General features: G+C 40.0%; 2 protein-coding genes across 3 annotated transcripts; one reads left to right on the top strand and one right to left on the bottom strand.

Moving 5' to 3' along the window:
- LOC119262745 lies at positions 1 to 2,610 on the bottom strand. 2 transcript variants are annotated; one of them, XM_037535947.1, is made up of 5 exons: positions 2,290 to 2,610; positions 2,058 to 2,144; positions 1,751 to 1,873; positions 1,585 to 1,662; positions 1 to 604 (listed from the first exon to the last, which is right to left on the bottom strand). In XM_037535947.1, the coding sequence occupies exons 1-5, from the start codon at positions 2,312 to 2,314 to the stop codon at positions 468 to 470; spliced, it is 450 nt and encodes a 149-aa protein (XP_037391844.1). In that variant the 5' UTR covers positions 2,315 to 2,610; the 3' UTR covers positions 1 to 467. The 2 variants fall into 2 exon arrangements, with proteins under 2 accessions (XP_037391844.1, XP_037391845.1); XM_037535948.1 differs by having other exon boundaries at positions 1,760 to 1,873.
- A 2,734-nt stretch (positions 2,611 to 5,344) lies between these two features.
- On the top strand, positions 5,345 to 18,700 carry upb1 (ureidopropionase, beta). Its single transcript, XM_017719102.2, has 10 exons — positions 5,345 to 5,598; positions 7,906 to 8,077; positions 8,222 to 8,309; positions 10,599 to 10,693; positions 13,953 to 14,114; positions 15,658 to 15,827; positions 15,910 to 15,991; positions 16,517 to 16,559; positions 16,844 to 16,998; positions 17,951 to 18,700. The coding sequence occupies exons 1-10, from the start codon at positions 5,495 to 5,497 to the stop codon at positions 18,032 to 18,034; spliced, it is 1,155 nt and encodes a 384-aa protein (XP_017574591.2). The 5' UTR covers positions 5,345 to 5,494; the 3' UTR covers positions 18,035 to 18,700.
- The last annotated feature ends 223 nt before the right edge of the window (positions 18,701 to 18,923 follow it).

The following is an 18,923-nucleotide window of genomic DNA, read 5'->3' as shown; positions in this document are numbered from 1 at the left end:
TATCTACACTCTTGAATTGGACAATTACTGAACCCCATATACAGCTAGTCTGCAGCATCAAAGAAAACATTAGACAAAAAATTCTTTAACCTTATACAGTTTTTTATCAGTATAAGCATGTTAATGTATTTAATCAAAAATAAGGCACCAAAATCTCCACGGGGTCCCTGCAATTAAACTAACATATTTTGATGAACGTAAAATACGCTACGTTTCATATAATGCACACAAAAACATTAGTCTTTTTAACTATATGGCCATTTGTTTACCACCTTTACAACCACTTTCTCTTTTACTAATTAACAAATGTAAATAACATCTTTGATCGTTTAAAGAAGTAAAAGTCAGCGCTTGTCTTTTATTGTGAAACCCAGTTGGCACGTGAGATGTTCACTTAACCGGATATTGTTCCATGAGGGACAAACTAGGATGGGCAAAGTTCTTCAGCTGTTCAGTCGCAGAGTTTTTCAGGTGCTGGGTGCTGATATGATGCTCTTCATGGAGGTGGTGCCAGTTTTAATCTTGAGTTGATTGACAGATCCTTTCTTTGGGGGACCCTTTTTGGGCTGCTTTTTTGAAGGATTTGACAGCTTTCTGAAGATCGCTACAGTAATATAAGACAAAGCTCATTCATTTTGTTGCTTAGCAAATAGAATACAAAAATATGCAGAGGTGCCCGTTTCTTAGGAGAACATGCAGCGATACATTGTAGGTATATTTTTGACTGTAGGCCACGTTGCTGCACTATGTCAGCCAAGCCACCCTCTATCCCACCTATTAATGGAAATAGACAGCTCACAATAGGACCTCCGCTGATTAGATATTACTTGGGGATCTCAGCATATCAGCAGCGTCTAACTGCCAGTACCAGCTCTCGCTCAAAGACAAATTACCTTTGTTATGGGCATTATATCTTCTAACGTTTCGTAGAAAGACTCAGCTGATTGGTACGAGAAAGAGAGAAACATCTCCTGGTCTTTGCAATTTGCTGATCCCCCCTTTCCATTGCCTTTCTATTACTTTACTAGACTACTAGATCTACTGAAGTGTGTTGAGTGTCCACTCTGACAGTAGATCTTACCCTAAAATCATTGTGAGCTGACACATTTCATTTTTCAAACTCAAAAAATGGTGGCAAAGCTGTTTATAAGTCATAGCAGTAAAATACCCTGCCACTATCATGTTGGTGTCATTGCTGTGCTTATAACTGCCCATCCAGGTAATATATCTAGTCTGTGGTGGTCCTATAATGCTCCCTTTCTATTGATGGATGGGGTAGAAGGTGTGTGACAAACACAGCAACAGATGAGCTGCAGTCCTGCACAGCTTGCAGGTGCTGTGCCTGATAAAACGGTAAATACCCTGTAAGTAGATGTAAGACATATGTACCAAACTGGCAACTCAGAATATTTACTAAAGCTGAGTAAATATATATATATATATATATATATATATATATATATATATATATGAAAAAGTACACATATGTGAGGATGCCATCTTCTCTCACTGGTAGAACTGTGATCTTAAAATCTAGTAAAATGCTCAAAGTAGGACATAAGAGTCTTGATCGCTCAGTTTTACCTTCTAACTCTGGATTGCTGTTCCCCATGTCCGCATCATGTATTGTGGAATAATGAAGGTCTTCACTGCCCTCAATGCCTGCGTTAAATATAGTTTTACTTAAAACTTATAACGTAGCTGCAGGAAAGAAAAATGCTCTTGGGTTATTATTTCAAGACAGACTCACGTGACACACATATTAAGATGTAGCTTTGTCTGTCTCTCAGTAAAGTGCTTAGAAGGTCTGTACTGCGCTCGCTTTCTGTCAGGTTCATTAATTCTCCAGTCCTGTCCATCAGGTCCACACTCCCTACAGCAAAGGAGGGTCCATTTGTATCATATTTTTACACTTACTTTCCTGCTCATTTATGTGTTGAATCTCTATAGCGACGTAATCTATTACTATTCTTTTGTGTACAGTTAACAGTATATTAAGCTAATCAAAAAGTTTTCTAAGTATTTATATAACAGGAGATTTAGAAATCAGAAAATACCTTGAGGATCCAGACTGCACCTTTCTTTTAAGCAATGGACAAAGTTTACAATCCTGCAGTTTAGGTTAAATATCTCCACTCTTCCCTCTAATACAGTAGAGAAAAATAAACCCAGGTAAAGCACATAACATAGCTTGTTTTCTACGTACAGTACAAATGTATGCTATCTAAGTCTAATTTGACAGAGCTGCTGAATCGGGTATAATTTTGCATAATATCATCCTGGACTTACCTCCAAGTATCACAGTAACAAACATCGTTTCCGAGCTGATGAGAAAATCTTTTTCCAGCTGACCCTGTCAGCAGTGCATTCAGAGAAATTACAGTAAAGAAATACTTAGCATGATATCCAGTGGTTGCAAAAGTACTAAAACGGGGTTTTAAATGATTGTTGACTACAGCCACATGTGACAAAAGTCTCAAAACAATGCTAGGAACTTTGACGACAGTGACAGGCTGCGGTAAAGTATTGCGCTTCTCTCCCTGGCAGCGTCACCACTGAACTAAGCAATAACTGCTGGCTTAAGATTTTTTATGTCATATACGGTTTTATCCCCGAGCTTCATTAATTTCTCTCTCTCTCTCTCGCTCTCTCTCTCTCTCTCTCGCTCTCTCTCTCTCTCTCTCTCTCTCTCTCTCTCGCTCTCTCTCTCTCTCTCTCTCTCCCTCCCTTCCGCTATTCTAAACACTTGTCTCCATGGAGTCTGTACACAGAGAGACAAGCCTTGTCCCTTTAACCACTTATTGTAAGAACAGGGACCGCTGTGTATGTTTCCTAAATTTTACAGGCTTCAAAGTCCGAGTCCATAATTCAGTCACAGTATAAAAATATTACGTTTAGCCCTCAAACTGGAGTAACAGGGCAAACAGGGCAAGACTTAAGACTTGTTGTCTTAGTGGGGTTATAAAGATGCCCTACAGCCATGTTTATTTATCTTTTTATAAGAATTCAGAGAATCTTATACTAGTTGATTTTAAATTAAATTGGTTGAATACTGCCTCTGACTATTTGAAAGAAGTCTGTGACAACCTTAAACTCTCCCAAAAAAAGAATTGATGCAAGAGCAGGTTTTCGAATATAACTCACAATTGGACTGTCAGAGACTTTAATGGGGTAAAAGGGACATAAATTATCCAGACAGTTCACAGGACCATCTCCACATCCTCGTCCTGAATGGTAACTGATTTCCCAGGGTCCATAACCCCCATGGAAAAGTCAGAAAACATGATCCTGACTTTGTCCAGGAGTGAGTATGCACTGTCATGGTTGAATGGAGGAGTATACGGAAAGAGTTGAGGAAAAAAAAGATAAAGAGAAGCTTGAAGGTAACGTCAGAGGACAGCGTTTAAGCCTCACACTGATGGGGGCAAATTTTTTTTGTGTCACCCAAACGCCCTCTGGAGAGAGTCAACCATCGCAAAGAGGACACTTTCCCCAATTTTTCTTTCCATAAATGTTAACAAAATGTAAAAATGTTAAATTTACATCCCTCATCAGTAGGAGAGGCTCAGTCAAGGCCATGAATAAAAAGATTATCGATGTATCTTAATGCATCTTTTTTCTTTTTTCTATACAGGATTTCTATTTTCTCACTGTGTAAGTACTTGAAACTTTTAAAGCAAAGTATTTGTAATGATCCATAATGAATTTATTTCCAACAAAGACGGAGATTTAAGACAAACATTTGGAGATGAATGAACTTTATAAGCAACGCCGCTGGTTTCCTGGAACATTAAATCTGCAACGAGAGACTGTCAAACACTAAAAAGCTGCAAAGAAAAAGTCAGATTCTCTTTCAAATTTTCCCGTTCCACCTTAAATGGTGCCGCATTTATATTCGGTGCCTCAGGCAAAATTTAAGGTGGAATGGGAAAATTCAAACAAGAAGCCTGAGAATGAGAAGCTGATTTCAGCCTGGTAAAACAGCCGAACGTTGAGAGACATTTTACAAGGAACTATTCCACGCTTGAGGAAAGGTTTTCTGGTGATCGGAGGAAAGCAGCTATAGCTGAAGCTTAAAGCAGAGCAAGGAAAGAACACAGAGGGTGCTGGTTTTTGTTATGTGCAAGCTACAGACTGTCCGGCACTGCACTGCCACATTTCTAAGATCCGCCTTTTGCATTCCGTCAACATTACATAATAAATTAAAATTTAGAAAATTTGTTTTTTGACATTTGTGAATCCATTCAGAATCCTTCACATCCGCATGACGATGCATCTAAGAATCGAGTTTTATATATATTCTATGTATATGAGTGTGTGTGTGTGTGTATATGTATGTAAAATTTTTTTTTTTTTTTATGTAAAAATCAGACACATTTTTTAAAAAATGTGCTGAACACAATTAGAAGTTGTCGCATTTAGCCTTCATGATGTAAACCCAAAATAAATTATTTACAAATTAAAATACTATCATCCTTTCATAACTGTATGACACTCAGTTCAAAAGGAATTATTTTTTATTTTATATAAACATCATTTATATATACATGGAGAAAGAGAGAGAGAGCGGGAGAGAGAGAAACAGAGAGAGAAAGAGTAGAGAGAGTAAGAGAGAGAGAGAAAGAGAGAAAGGAGAGTGAGAGAGAAAGAGTAAAAGAGAGAGGAAGAGAGAGAGAGCAAGAGAGAGAGAGCAAGAGGGAGAGAGAGAGGGAGAGAGAGTAAGAGAGACAGAGAAAGAGAGAAAGGAGAGTGAGAGAGTAAGAGAGAGAGAGACCAAGAGAGAGAGAGCAAGAGAGAGAGAGAGTAAGAGAGAGAAAGACAGAGAGAGAAAGAGTAAGAGAGAGAGAGAGCAAGAGAGAGACAGAGAGAGAGAGAGAGCGAGAGAGAGAGAGAGAAAGAGAGAGAAAGAGAAAGAGAGAGAGAGAAAGAGAGAGAGAGCGAGAGAGAAAGTAAGAGAGAGAGAGAAAGAGAGAGAGAGAGAGCGAGAGAGAGAGAGAAAGAGAGAAAGAGAGAAAGAGAGAGAGAGAGAAAGAGAGAGAGAGCGAGAGAGAGTAAGAGAGAGAGAGAAAGAGAGAGAGCGCTATGGATTCTAAGACTTGCTGTTTCCACATCAGTATTTCTTCTAAAACATGCTGCAGTTACAGTGAATATATAGACTCTGCTACACAAAGTGGAAGAACGTCTGTCAGTAGCAAGGCGAATAATACATTATTAATTATTAATTATGCCTGCGGTGTTAAGCCAGCTGAGAACGTTACTGTCAATGACCAGTGACCAGTAGACCAGTGTCCATCATCCTGATTACCGTCTTAGGGTCTGAAACAGTTAACACAACGGCCTCCCAGTGACCAGAGCCCAGTGGACATTAGGCCACATTACAGCGTGCAGACAGCAGCCCTGCAGTCGCGGCTTATTTCAGGGCCTGACCCGCTGAAGGAGCGCGCTGGCCGGAGGCTTTTCAGCGACAGCACTAACAGCTGCAGCAACCCTCAGAATGTCGGAAAGCTCGTTTGAATCTGTCGAAAAGACGCTGGAGGCTCACGTCCCTGAAGCGGAACTCAAAGAGCTTAAGCGGATTCTATACGGAAAAGATCTCAAGTAAGTGCAGACACGTGCTGACGTGTTACCTTTCAGCCATGATCCCCTGTGAAGTCCGGTATAACGGCATAGACTTAGACTTAGTTCTGGTAATTTATGTCATGTTTGTCTTATAATGTTAAAGATTTGACATTTAACCTACACTCTTAGAAAATGGTTCTTCAAGGGTTCTTTCCTAAAGAAATAAGCACCCAGAGAACCCTCGCACGGTTACAGTGCTCCTCGCATCGTGAAGGACTTGTTCAGATTGATCGAGAACGTGCTGTAGATGGTTCTACAGAACCTGTTTGAAAAGGGTTCTATATAGTACCAAAAAAAGGCTTCTTCGATTGTAACAAGACAAAAGGTTCTTTGATTGTTTATGGTTCTATATAGCACCACTTTCTTCATTAAAGAACATTTTAAGAATCATTTTTAACAAGCTGCAATATTTACCATATGTATGTGTATATATTTAAGAATAAGAGAGACCATTAACCCAAATTAAACCAGACCTTTTAGTGGTCCTGAGATTCAGCCTGTAAATGATTGGTCACAGACTTTGCCCAGTCTGTCCACAAACAGCCTGAATGCTGGACACGTTAACCCCCATGCTGGGATGTGACGTTGACCCGGTCTTTCATTTCTAGCTGGTAAAAGGGTTAACTTGTGCTTCATTGAACCCCTGCAATTACATGCTAAAAGGTTATTTTAGTAGTTACATATTCTGGACATCATACTGACAGAAACAAAGTAATTAGTGTTTGAAGTAGCCCACAGGATGTTAGGGGTGGAACAAGAGAGGCGTTATTTAACCGTTGAACACAGAACGGGACAAACTGCCCCTTTCCCCTTTATCCCTGCTAAATGTTATCATCTCTCTCCTGACCAGATTGTTGAGTATCCTGATGGTGTCCTTACACTCAATGATGTCAATATTTACACAAACCTGTTTATGAGGGCAGTGATGCAGAGAAAGCAGTGGTTTTGCAACGCAAGGATAGCCCAGAGACGGGATTGGGAAACTGTGCTATTTCATTTTTAAGGCACTGACATGGGATCCCAAGTACCGTGCTACAGAATGGAGAGCTTTAAAAAAGAAGAGTTGTCCTTTAAGATCTTCCCTCACACCTGGCTTCTTATCATGAACTTCATCGCTTTAAAAATCACACACAGGTTCTCATTCTCGGTGCAAAAAAAAAGTAGAAAGAGAAAAATAAAAAGATAAGATAATTAAAATACTATCCAAATTTACACTCAGCAAAACGTAAACAAAAAGGAAGATTGCACATGACCCATCGAACTTGAATTTTTTCCAGTTATAAATTGCACTGGCCCATTGAACTGAACTGAAATCAACTGAAATGCAAAAGTTCTGAAAAAAGTTTTAAAAGGGATTTTCTAAATTTCATTCATGGCAGGGAGGCACACGGAAGGTGTTAGTTAGGTGGGGTTTTTTAGGGGTGGGGGGGTTTGCAGTGTTTGCTAAGCAAAACCAGCCTTCTCAACAAAGGCTGTACCTTTTCTGTAAGGTAGTGGTTTCCTATAGGTGTTTTAGGACTAGTACCCAGTGAAGAGCATCAGTTGGTAGTGTAAAAGAGTTAGTAGCGTCTCTTATGTGATTTTTTTTTTTCTTTTCTTTTTATTTTTTTCAACGGTTTAATCATAGCCAGCTCTCACCCTTTAGCTAGGTCCTTATCTTTGGAAGAGTGAAGGCTAGCAAGTGCTTGAGGCACGAGGCATGTTAAACACCGCTGCATGCTTTCATATAGCTATTACATTTTGTAAAATAACTCTCTTTGGGTATGAAAGAGTAAAGACATCGAACAGGAGTACATTTCATCTTCCAAGTCCGTTGACATTAAAAAGGATATGGATGCCTTTCTTTAACTCTACTACAGTGTTTCTTTAAGCACGACTTTGTATTGCATAGTGTGTTTTACTTGGGTATTAGAGGTTACTATACACTATAATTTGAATAGTCTCATGCTGGAATATGAGCCTGTGCTACCAAAACAAAACATTTTTCTGTAAAAATCATATAAACATGCTATGGAACTGTTTGATGTGCTGCTTTTGTTTTAAAAAGCGGGTCACTAAAACACAAAGAATAGTCTAGCTTTTTAAAGTAAAGGTTGTTTAAAAAAATCGAAAAACAAACGAAATAATAATCCAAATAAGTGTGGAATGATTCATGTACGGTGTTTCGTTTGAGCTTAGATGAGATCAGGGTCCTCTAAATCTCATGGTGAATGAGATTTAAGCCTCAGCTGGTCATCTACGCTTCAGTTCATTGTATCTATTAACTAAGATATAATTGAATTACAGGAAGTTAATCCTGCCTCAGAGTGCAGTGGAGGCAGCACAGGACAGGGATTTTGACTTGCAGGGGTATGTGTTTGAGGCAGCACCAGAGCAGCTCAGGCCACCTAAGATTGTCCGTGTGGGACTCATCCAGAACAAGATAGTTCTTCCCACTGATGCTCCTGTGCTTGACCAGGTAAGACAGAGACAGCCTAAGCCACACAAATCAGTCTCACGTACTGTAGTCCTCTAATCCTTTTTCACTTCCATGGCCTCACCTCTAATTTTGAGTGTTCATTCAGTCAAGTGGATTTATGACGACTGATGTCTTCTTTCATAGATTACAGCTCTTCACAAGCGAGTAGGTGAGATGGTGGAGGTAGCTGCTCTTTGTGGGGTCAATATAGTCTGCTTCCAGGAAGCCTGGAGTGAGTAACAACGTACACATTGTTTTCATTCTAATAGTGTGATAAGATTTTGAGGCCTTTAAAAGTTGCACACTTCCTCAAGCACCACCCAGGAATCCTTACTACACACTGGGGAACCCCGAGTGCATTATCTGTGAAATAAAAAATGCATTGCTTTAATTTTAAGTTTATTTAAAATGTAAAATGTAGATGGTAATGTGAATAGTTGTTAGCTTAGTACTGACATATCTAGAACCACAGAAATGTGCTTTATTGTACAGGTTTTTTTTCCTGTCATTTTTTTAAAACAAGTTTAGAAATTTATGTCCCAAACTTAAGGCCGAATAGTCACTGCTAGTACTAGCTAGTGAAGTTTAATAGTTTGAATTCATCGTACAACAGGTAACTGAATAAAAAAGAAAACAGTTTAGAAACAGCACTTCCAAAGTCTCTCACCACACCAACAGCAGATGAACTTTTGTAATTTCCTTGTAAAAAAAAAAAGTAAAACAAGTTTAGCTAGGTTTCCGCTTGTGCCCTCATTGTCTCGGTCCCCCACTGATTGAATTAACTCTGGGGCTACCATAAACTTTATATGAATCAGTGTTACTCTGGAATTTGCCTTGCCTAAATGGTCCTCCAATTAAGCAGATTTGTTTCTGGTATGATGCCAGGCCAGTTTGGCAGGGGGGACTACCACGTTTACCACACCCACCCATTTCCATCACTATATGCCTTGTAGAAGTATTCAACCCCCTTGGATGTTCTCAACATTCAGAATATTCTCAGTAGTTACAAAGAATATATACATATTAAATATTTACTCAGCCTTCCAAATCACTGAATCCAGGTGTTCCAATCACTTCCATGGCCACAGGTGTATAAAGCCGAGCCCCTAGTCCTGCAGACTGCTTCTACAGACATTAGTGAAAGAATGGGTCGCTCTCAGGAGCTCGGTGAATTCCAGCGTGGTACCGTGATCAGACGCCACCTGTACAACAAGTCCAGTCGTGAAATTTCCTCACTACTAAATATTCCATAGTCAACAGTCAGTGGGATTATAACAAAGTGGAAACGATTGGGAACGACAGCAACTCAGCCACAAAGTGGTCATACACGTAAAATGACAGAACGGGGTCAGCGGATGCTGAGGGGCATAGTGCGCAGAGGTCACCAACTTTCTGCAGAGTCAATCACTACAGACCTCCAAACTTCATGTGGCCTTCAGATCAGCTCAAGAACGTAGAGAGCTTCATGGAATGGGTTTCCATGGCCGAGCAGCTGCATCCAAGCCTAGCATCACCAAGCACAATGCAAAGCATGGAATGCAGTGGTGTAAAGAGCCGCCACTGGACTCTAGAGCAGTGGAGACGTGTTCTCTGGTGTGACCAATAACGCTGCTCCGTCTGGGAATCCGATGGACGAGTCTGGGTTTGGCGGTTGCCAGGAGGTGGTACTTGTCTGACTGCATTGTGCCGAGTGTAAAGTTTGGTGGAGGGGGGATTATGGTGTGGGGTTGTTTTTCAGGAGTTGGGCTCGGCCCCTTAGTTCCAGTGAAAGGAACTCTTAAAGCTTCGGCATCGAGAGATTTTGGATAATTTCATGCTCCCAACTTTGTGGGAACAGTTTGTGGACGGCTCCTTCCTGTTCTAACATGACTGCACACCACTGCACAAAGCAGGTCCATAAAGACATGGATGAGCCAGTTTGGTGTGGAAGAACTTGACTGGCCTGCAGAGTCCTGACCTCAACCCAGTAGAACACCTTTGGGATGAATTAGAGCGGAGACTGTGAGCCAGGCCTTCTCGTCCAACATCAGCGTCTGACCTCACAAATGTGCTTCTGGAAGAACGGTCAAAAATTCCCATAAACACACTCCTAACCCTTGGGGAAAGCCTTCCCAGAAGAGTTGAAGCTGTTGTAGCTGCAAAGGGTGGGCCGACATCATATTAAACCCTATGGATTAAGAATGGGATGTTACTCAATTTCATAGACGTGTAAAGACAGACGAGTTAAAAACTTTTGGCAATATATTTGGCAATGTATTTTCCATTTTCCAAGTATTTTTAAGTGAACCTCCAGGATTAAATTTTCAAAAAAGATATAGAAAAATATGAATGGGAAGATATCAATAATCAACTGATATATCATGATATAGCAATTAAAATCCATTAGATTTTCTTCACGGCCTGCAAATGACTGTGACATGATTGTTGTGTCAGGATCAAACTGATTTTTTCATAGAATTCTTTATCAAGGGTGGCAGTAATTCTGGAGGGCAATATAACTTTTTTGTGTCCATCCCCACAGCGATGCCTTTTGCCTTCTGTACAAGAGAGAAGGGGCCATGGACAGAATTCGCTGAATCTGCTGAAGAGGGCTTGACCACACGCTTCTGCAAAGAGGTAGATGGTCAAACTTTTTGTCTAAAACATTACGGAAGATCAAAGCGATATCCATGTTAGCTTCTTTAGTTTTGCACAAGAGCTATGATGCTTATACACTACAGTCATTAAGTACACCTCCTTGTAGCTATACTCTACCATTTTGTCAGGTTCTTTTCAAAGAAGTGCTTTGTAGTTCCACAGTTACAGGCTGTAGTCCGTCTGTTTCTCCGCATAATTTCTAAGCCCCCTTTCACCCTGTCCTTCAGTGGTCAGGACCTCCACAGGGAATGTATTATTTGAGTAGTAGATCATTCTCAGTACTGCAGTGACTCTAACGTGGAAGTGATGTGTTAGTGAGTGCTGTGCTGGTACGAGTGGATCATAACACAACTGTGCTGCTGGAGTTTGAAACACTCTTCACTCTATTAGACACTCTTACTTTTTGGTCCACCTTCTAGATGTAAAGAGACGATAGCTCATCTTTTACTGCACAGTTTGTGTTAGCCCTCCACTAGTGCTTCATCAGTGGTCACAGGATACTGCTCAGGACGCTGTTGGCTGGATATTTTTGGTTGGTGGACTATTCTCAGTACAGCAGCCACACTGAGCTGTTTAAAAACTCTCTTTAAAAACTAATGTAGCATGTTCAATGAATGCTTACATGTTCGTTTTAGGTTGGTGTTCTTCAGCATGTATTCACTGATGCAGTGGCTATCGGAGAACCTGTTTGTTAGTCACCTGCTCGGGTGGGTAGAAGGTTCCTTCACACGCATCCAATGAACAACAGTCCAAACTGTTGGGTGGTGTTCCCGTTTATTCAGGAAACTTGAATAGCAGAATTACAATCCAGCCCATGCTTTGTTTGTTCCCACCACTCCAACTCCTCTATTCTGTAAGTGTCATAAGCACCTGACTTGTCACCTAACCCATCACCTAGTGCAGCTCGCCCCCTTAATAGTACTGAAATATTTACAAAGGCTCCTACAACTGGGTTTCTTTTGCTATGGACCCATTGTAGAATCCGGGTCGAGAAGCCACCCCTAAGTGTGAACGAGTCGCGAGATGAATACCAAATGAGTTATTGGAGAAAGAAAGCTCTTGCTTGTGTATGGCACAGCTGTGGCCAACAACAGCTCATGGAAAATAAAGCCTCACGACTTGTGTGAAAACTCTTTTCTTGCTCAGTGAACACTACACTATTGCTGTCTCTCAACTTATTATTGCGCTTTATGACATGTAATTAGTGGTGCAAAGATTATTCGACTTAGTCGACTCAAATCGACGGACAAATTAGTTTCATCTCATTTAGTAGTCGATTAGTCGGTGACGTCATTACGCGTCTTTCTCACGCTCACTAGGACATTTTGGCATTACCACTCACTGGAGAGTTAACACCAGCCTCAAGAACAGAATCCCCAAAAGTGTGGAGTTAAACTTAAAACAGGTCGTCAGACGTTCTGTTTGTGAAGCCGAGCTCAGCTGACTATGGGAGCCCATCCTCCACGTTGGAGCATCTGAAGAGGGAACTTCGGATCACTGGATGAAGAAGATTCGTCTTGGTAAGATGCGTATTTCGAAACGCAGCTTCTTTGGTATCGTTAATGGAGCTGGAGCAGAAAAGCAGTTCGCAGGTCTCCGCAAACGGTTTCAGGGCGCAGTTCTCAGCGGATATGCAGAGCAGCCGGACGAAGGGTCAGCGCTGAAATTAAGTGTTTACCCAAAGTTGTTCAGTTAACTGTTTATAGAGAAGTTTGCCACAAATGATTCGCCACTTTCCCCTCCGCACTGTAAGAGCGCATCTTCTCAGCAGGAACGGTAATTAAAACAGTGAATTCCTGAAGGTTATTGATCTTCATCGTTAGTTAGCAAATGCAGAAAACAACCTCAAGCTAAATTTAAAACCTAGTAGCTGCATAAGTTATTTGGTAATGTAGCGATTCATAATCTGAATAATCAGTTATTCGTTTCAGTATTCGACTATCAAATTGATCGTTTGTTGCATCCCTACATGAAATTTAATTTAAAAAAATCAAATGAAAAAAGGCTAATCATTTTGCATGACGTATCTGCTGATTACAATTTCTGCTCCCAAATGAAAACACCTTGCCACGTCCCTGCTGTGCAGTGCTGAGAATGATCCACCACCTATATAATACCTGTCCTGTATGTGTGCTGGTCAACGGTAAAATGGGCTGAAAAAAGTATTCAGAAAACAGAAGAACTACAGTCTTTAAATGAGGAACTACAAAGTGCCCCTGATAAAATGGACAATGGGTATAGATACAAGGAGGTGTATTTAATGAAGTGGCAGGTAATATCCCAAGTAATAGTTTGTGCCTTATCAACTGCACACCTAAAACATGCACCTTCTCACGTGGTTTCTCAGACTTTATAACTAACATATCTGAAAATGCACAAAAGAATTGACAGAATTCAAGAAAGCTGTGTAGCATACTTTTGTCCACTTTTATGGATAGCTGTGTTAAAGCCATATACATTTCACTTCCCAAATTTTTGCCAAGGAAAATTATGTAATAAAGTTTAGGAAGTATGGAGTCAAGAAAGAGTCAAAAAGCCTTCCTGCTGGCTCTCGCAGCCCTCACCGGGGCCCAGGAGCCCGGCTCATGACAATATTATTTTATTAACATATATTATTAACATAACTGACTGCAAAATCGAATGTCCATAGTTTTTGTTCTATTACCTAACATGTAGACATACTGCTAGAATCACATACCAATACGTCCTCATATGCCCTCGGTCAAAACACCATTAGAGGTGGGTACCAACAGCTTACCAAAGCCTTGACTGACAGCAACCAGTCAGGGTTGTGATTGGATAAGGCAAACTAGCTTTCTGATCGGAATAGCTTTCCTATTGGTTCATGAATTTGCTGTCAAAACTGTGTCAAAAATCTGCAGTTACAAGTTACTGTCCTACACAAGTCAAGTTGTTGGGTCAAAGAGAATATTGCATGCATATTGGACTTCGCTAACCAAACTTCAAATTATATCTGGTGGCCCAGCACCCACTTTCAGCCACTTTCTGAAGTTTACATCTGACATCAGATGTCTCTGCCACCTCGCTGAATTATGTAAACAACAGTGAACCATTTACGGAAGAAAGGTTAGTTTAGTTACTATATGATTTTATCTCATGCCAAAAGAAACAAACATTAACCTCTATCCAGAAAGTGGTCAGCTATACAGTCCGTACAAAAAAATGCAAAACATTTTAAAGAACCTGTTTTTATTCTGTTTTTCTTTTTTGATTTTAGCTGGCAAAAAAGTACAACATGGTGGTAGTGTCCCCCATTTTGGAGAGAGATGAGATTCATGGAGGAACACTGTGGAACACGGCAGTTGTGGTGTCGAACAGTGGGAATGTCCTGGGAAAAAGCAGAAAGAATCATATTCCACGTGTGGGAGATTTCAATGAGGTCAGTGTGTCTGTTCTTCTCTAAGTGCAGATAAAGTGTCTGGATATCTTATCCATTTACACAAGAAAAGAATTCTTGTCTCTGTCAGAGCAGAAGGTAAAAATGTTAAAGAAAGTGTCATTTTTGATAGAACACTCTGTTACTGGACGTTTACACATGCCAAGACTAGTGTTATGGTCAACTAGAAGTGATTGTACACTAATGACCATAAATCCCACTTACAATGAACATAATGAGCGCTGATCACCCCTTACTAGTAGGCTTAGCTCAGGCACCGGCAAATGAAATGTTAAGAAGAGCCGTTTGTCCTTTCAACAGAAATGAAACCACCTTGGGAAGCACGACATTTTATGTCCGTTTTTCATTGGCTGTACACTCACCAGCCACTTTATTAGGTACACATGTTCAATTGCTTGTTAACACAAATAGCTAATCAGCCAATCACATGGCTGCAGCTCAATGCATTTAGGCATGTAGAGGTGGTCAAGACAACTTGCTGAAGTGCAGACCGAGCATCAGAATGGGGAAGAAAGGGGATTTAAGGGACTTTGAACGTGGCGTGGTTGTTGGTGCCAGACGGGCTGGTCTGAGTATTTCAGAAACTGCTGATCTACTGGGATTTTCACGCACAACCATCTCTAGGGTTTACAGAGAACGGTCCGAAAAAGAGGAAATATCCAGTGAGCGGTCAGTTGTGTGGATGAAAATGCCTTGTTGATGTGAGAGGTCAGAGGAGAATGGGCAGACTGGTTCCAGATGATAGAAAGGCAACAGGAACTCAAATAACCAACCAAAATCTCTGAGGAACGTTTCCAACACCTTGTTGAAAGTGTGCCACGAAGAATTAAGGCAGTTCTGAAGAGAAAAGGGGGTCCAACCTTTTACTAGCAAGGTACTAGTGTACCTAATAAAGTACCTAATAAATTTTGCCTTCATTGTCACTAATTCAGAACAAAGACATTCTATAGCAGCAGTTACCAGTCGTCAGCTACAGCAGGAAACTAAACCCGTGGCTGTGCAAAGACTCAGTATGAGTGGAAAAAGCATGAAAGATGCTGGTGAAGTTAGGGTTAGGGATTAGTTAAACCAAACAACATGGTGTTACACCCACAACCACGCTAGCTAGTTGGCTAGCTAACGCACATTGAAAGAGTCGCTAAAATGCATCTGTGTCAAGTCAGTTCACTAGTTAGTTTATCTTCATTTGGTTTAACCTATATTCACTGACTTGGCTTTTGTCCAAGCTGACCAAAGGGGATATGATTGGGATCAGTGGACCTAGACCATGCTCTTGGCCCACCCAAAAAACTCTTTATACAATTACAGCAGCTGCTTTAGTTGTATGAATTACGTCACTGTCCCATTGATGTTAATGTCACATTTAGAATCAATTGTAGACCATATGTCCAATTACTTATATTCTCCTTCAATGGGAGGTCTATATAACGTGCTGCAGTTATGTGAGTCATAATACCCCTGAATTAGAGTTCACATTCTGCACCTTTTGTTTTAAATTCACTGTTTTCTGTCTCTCTTTTATCAGTCAACATACTATATGGAGGGCAACACAGGACACCGTGTCTTTCAGACACAGTTTGGAAAGATAGGTGTGAACATCTGCTTTGGCCGCCATCACCCTCTTAACTGGTTCATGTACAGCATGCATGGAGCTGAGATCATCTTCAACCCTTCAGCCACAGTGATCGCTCTCAGGTAGGATCCATACACTGATGTCTTTCTTCCACAAGAACAGATGAAGTTACTTTGCTAAATAAGTAGTGGATTTGTGTTACAGTGAACCAATGTGGTCGATTGAAGCAAGAAACGCTGCCATTGCCAACCACTGTTTCACCTGTGCCATCAACAGAGTTGGGACTGTATGTAGCTTATAATGAAGAAAACAAACATATTCAGGAAAAGTCCAAAGAGTTTAAACTTTTGGCTTTTTAAGTAGTTATATGGTAATTCTATTTTCATTCCACACAAATGACATTTGACAAGAATGTGTGAGCCAGATAAAGGTGAGGACCAGTCTTACTCAGCCTTCTATTCACTTTGCCATCAGTTTGATATCAGTAGTAGCCTTTGACATTTTGTACATTAGAAAGTAAAGCTTTTGAAAGAAATGTACTCTAATGTATAACATTATACAAAAACATGTAACCTCACTTTCTTGAATAAGCATGTATTTGGACTCTTAAGCAAAACACTTATGTTTTTTTTTTTGTTTTGAGGACTATTAAGAAGTTTGGACATTTTATCAGCCCTTTAAAGAAGGTTTCATGACACACTATCCTTCAGCTGCAAATTGTTTAGGACAGACTCCTCTATTATTGTTGTTCCAAGCTCCTATAAAAGAACATTCTAAGCTTTACATTGAATGTGCTCATCTTTTCACCCAGGAATATTTCAAGAATGAGTTCACATCTGGAGATGGGAAGAAAGGTAATTATTTGCCTCAACCAAGCTGAGAAAGTCAGAGGTCATGTCTAGTGGTGCCAACACATGACTAAAGCTATCTAGCTATATACCACGAGTCAGAGACAGGGAGGACAGAACAGAAGTAACAGGGAGTTGTAAATGCACTTGCGTTCATGCCTGTTTGAATAGGTTACTTCCCGGAAGTCATACATTGTTTCCGTATGTGCCTTGGAAAAGGGATTTAATGTAACTTGAACGATTGTGTTAAACAACTGTTAATTGACACATTATTTTAAATTCCTTTCCAGCACATCATGACTTAGGCCGCTTTTATGGCTCCAGCTACGTGGCTGCACCTGACGGAAGTCGGTCCCCAGGTCTATCCAGAATCCGTGATGGGTTACTTGTCGTTGAACTAGACTTGAACCTAAACCAGCAAATTGCAGACAAGTGGAACTTCAAGGTGCGTTAGGAAACACATGCTAAACAGATCAATTAAAATATTGTAAGCATTTTCTTGTAATATATTGAGAATTTTATAAAGCGTTAAAGTATAAAATGACAAACTTTCCCAATTCAGTCTCTAGTGTTGGGATCCACCCCTTGAAGCTTTGACATATTAAGCAAATGTCTCAGAAGAAGTTCGCTGAACAATAATCAATTTATACATTATGCAGAAGTCGCACACCTCAGTTGAGTGTTCTGTCTCTAGGACACTTGAAGAAATACAGGCCTGGATCCCTAAATCTTTCCTTCAAGATTTTGGAAAGTTTAGTGCAGGCATTACAACATTGACTGCATTTACCTTGCACACAAAAAATAACTGACAGATTTCAGTAATTACCTGATTATTCGAGTGGTCATGTAAACAGTATACAGAAGTCCGATTAAGAGACCTCGATTTAACGCAGCAGTCAAGTTTTTTAGCTTATAGATGGTAGAGCTGTCCCGGAAACAGCAAGCAACATTTAACACGATACACTTTTGAAGCAATATTGAAGCCAAATACCTGCTTGATAAAATTAGGAATTTTACCATTTTCATTCTCTAGATGATATATATTCATATTTACTAGTAAAGTAACTCTGTTTAAAATAAAGCCAAGGCAGGAAATTAGAATTTTTGTCCCGTCCTTCTTCTGGGAGCTTATCAGAGGACCACAGTGCAGGAATCCAATGACCAAACTCTTTTCTATTATCAGAAAAACCAAGTGCATGTAAACATGTTGAACAAATGACTGAAAATCTGATTTTCTGCAGCTGTCAGATGAAGTGCATGTAAACACACTCAATGTTATCATAAATGCTGAATGAAATAAAGATTTAAGAAGGTCATTAATATTGTTTGAATACCTGTGGATGTTGTAAACCTGGCCTTTATGCTCACCCTTGCATAAACTGTATATCTTTCTGCAGATGACAGGGAGGTATGAGATGTATGCAGATGAACTCACCAAGGCTGTCCAAGATGACTTCAAGCCCAATATTGTTAAGGAGTAAATGTTTCAGGAACTGGTCCCAAGACTACAGAACACAGCCCCACACACAGCTTTACTGGAGAGCCTTTTTTGTGGTGTATGACTGTACATTTTGTTGTTGGAAGAGGTGGAATTAATAGGGGTTTGTTTTCACTGGTTACATTTCAAATGATGACAGTGTTATATGTAACAGTGTGGCAGCTCCAAAGAACAGATTATTCATTCGTAATTAAAATGACAATGTTTTAATGTCTTCATCATTGCACTGTTACATTAGAAAGTTTGCAACATTAACATTGAATTCTCAAAAAACACACAACCTGAATCAAGCTAACCCCTTCATCCATATTTTAAACAGGTGTAGAAAACATTCATCCTTCACGAGTCAACATTTAATTAATATATATTAAAGGAAGTGGGACACAACAGTGCAGTCATCTATTCCATGTTGTCAAAAATGTTCTTAAGAAGGAAATGTGCCATTTATGAGACGACTGTCCAAATAAAGCAATTCTAGAAGCCAATGAACTGCAAAACGTTACCTTATTTTAATTACCCTGTTACTAACCAGTCAACATGTGAGGCTACATTAACTGTGTTGTATTACACTGCCTATGAACTATACTGTGGGGACTGTGGAGTGCAGAACCACAAATTCTGCAATAAATAATTATTTTCTCAGCATAAATCTGTCAATATTATTATTTTTACTGTTTTCATGTTCATTTGAATTTATTTCAATTCACATGCTGCTTGGACCAAGTACTGCCAGAAATTTTCACGCAGACTTGGTTCAACATGAAACGCTTACCAACCAGGCTCAGCACAGTTTTCTAGATGCAGTTACTTACCTGTGCTCAGGGCCAAAGAACTGTTTGGTGAGATATTGGTGACATAATGACATAGCTATT

The sequence above is a fragment of the Pygocentrus nattereri genome, chromosome 28 (assembly GCF_015220715.1).
Source record: "Pygocentrus nattereri isolate fPygNat1 chromosome 28, fPygNat1.pri, whole genome shotgun sequence".
Taxonomy (NCBI): Eukaryota; Metazoa; Chordata; class Actinopteri; order Characiformes; family Serrasalmidae; genus Pygocentrus; species Pygocentrus nattereri.
The sequence above is the reverse complement of the archived record's forward strand: the minus strand, read 5'-3'. Positions and strand labels throughout refer to the sequence as shown.

Coding starts and splice junctions, on each gene's coding strand:
- upb1 (XM_017719102.2), top strand. CDS start 5,495: ATGTCGGAAAGCTCGTTTGAATCTGTCGAAAAGACGCTGGAGGCTCAC. Junction 10,694..13,952: donor CCACACGCTTCTGCAAAGAG/GTAGATGGTCAA, acceptor TTTTGATTTTAG/CTGGCAAAAAAGTACAACAT. Junction 14,115..15,657: donor GTGTGGGAGATTTCAATGAG/GTCAGTGTGTCT, acceptor CTCTTTTATCAG/TCAACATACTATATGGAGGG.
- LOC119262745 (XM_037535947.1), bottom strand. CDS start 2,314: ATGTTTGTTACTGTGATACTTGGAG. Junction 2,145..2,289: donor TGTTACTGTGATACTTGGAG/GTAAGTCCAGGA, acceptor CTACTGTATTAG/AGGGAAGAGTGGAGATATTT. Junction 1,663..1,750: donor CATCTTAATATGTGTGTCAC/GTGAGTCTGTCT, acceptor TATTTAACGCAG/GCATTGAGGGCAGTGAAGAC.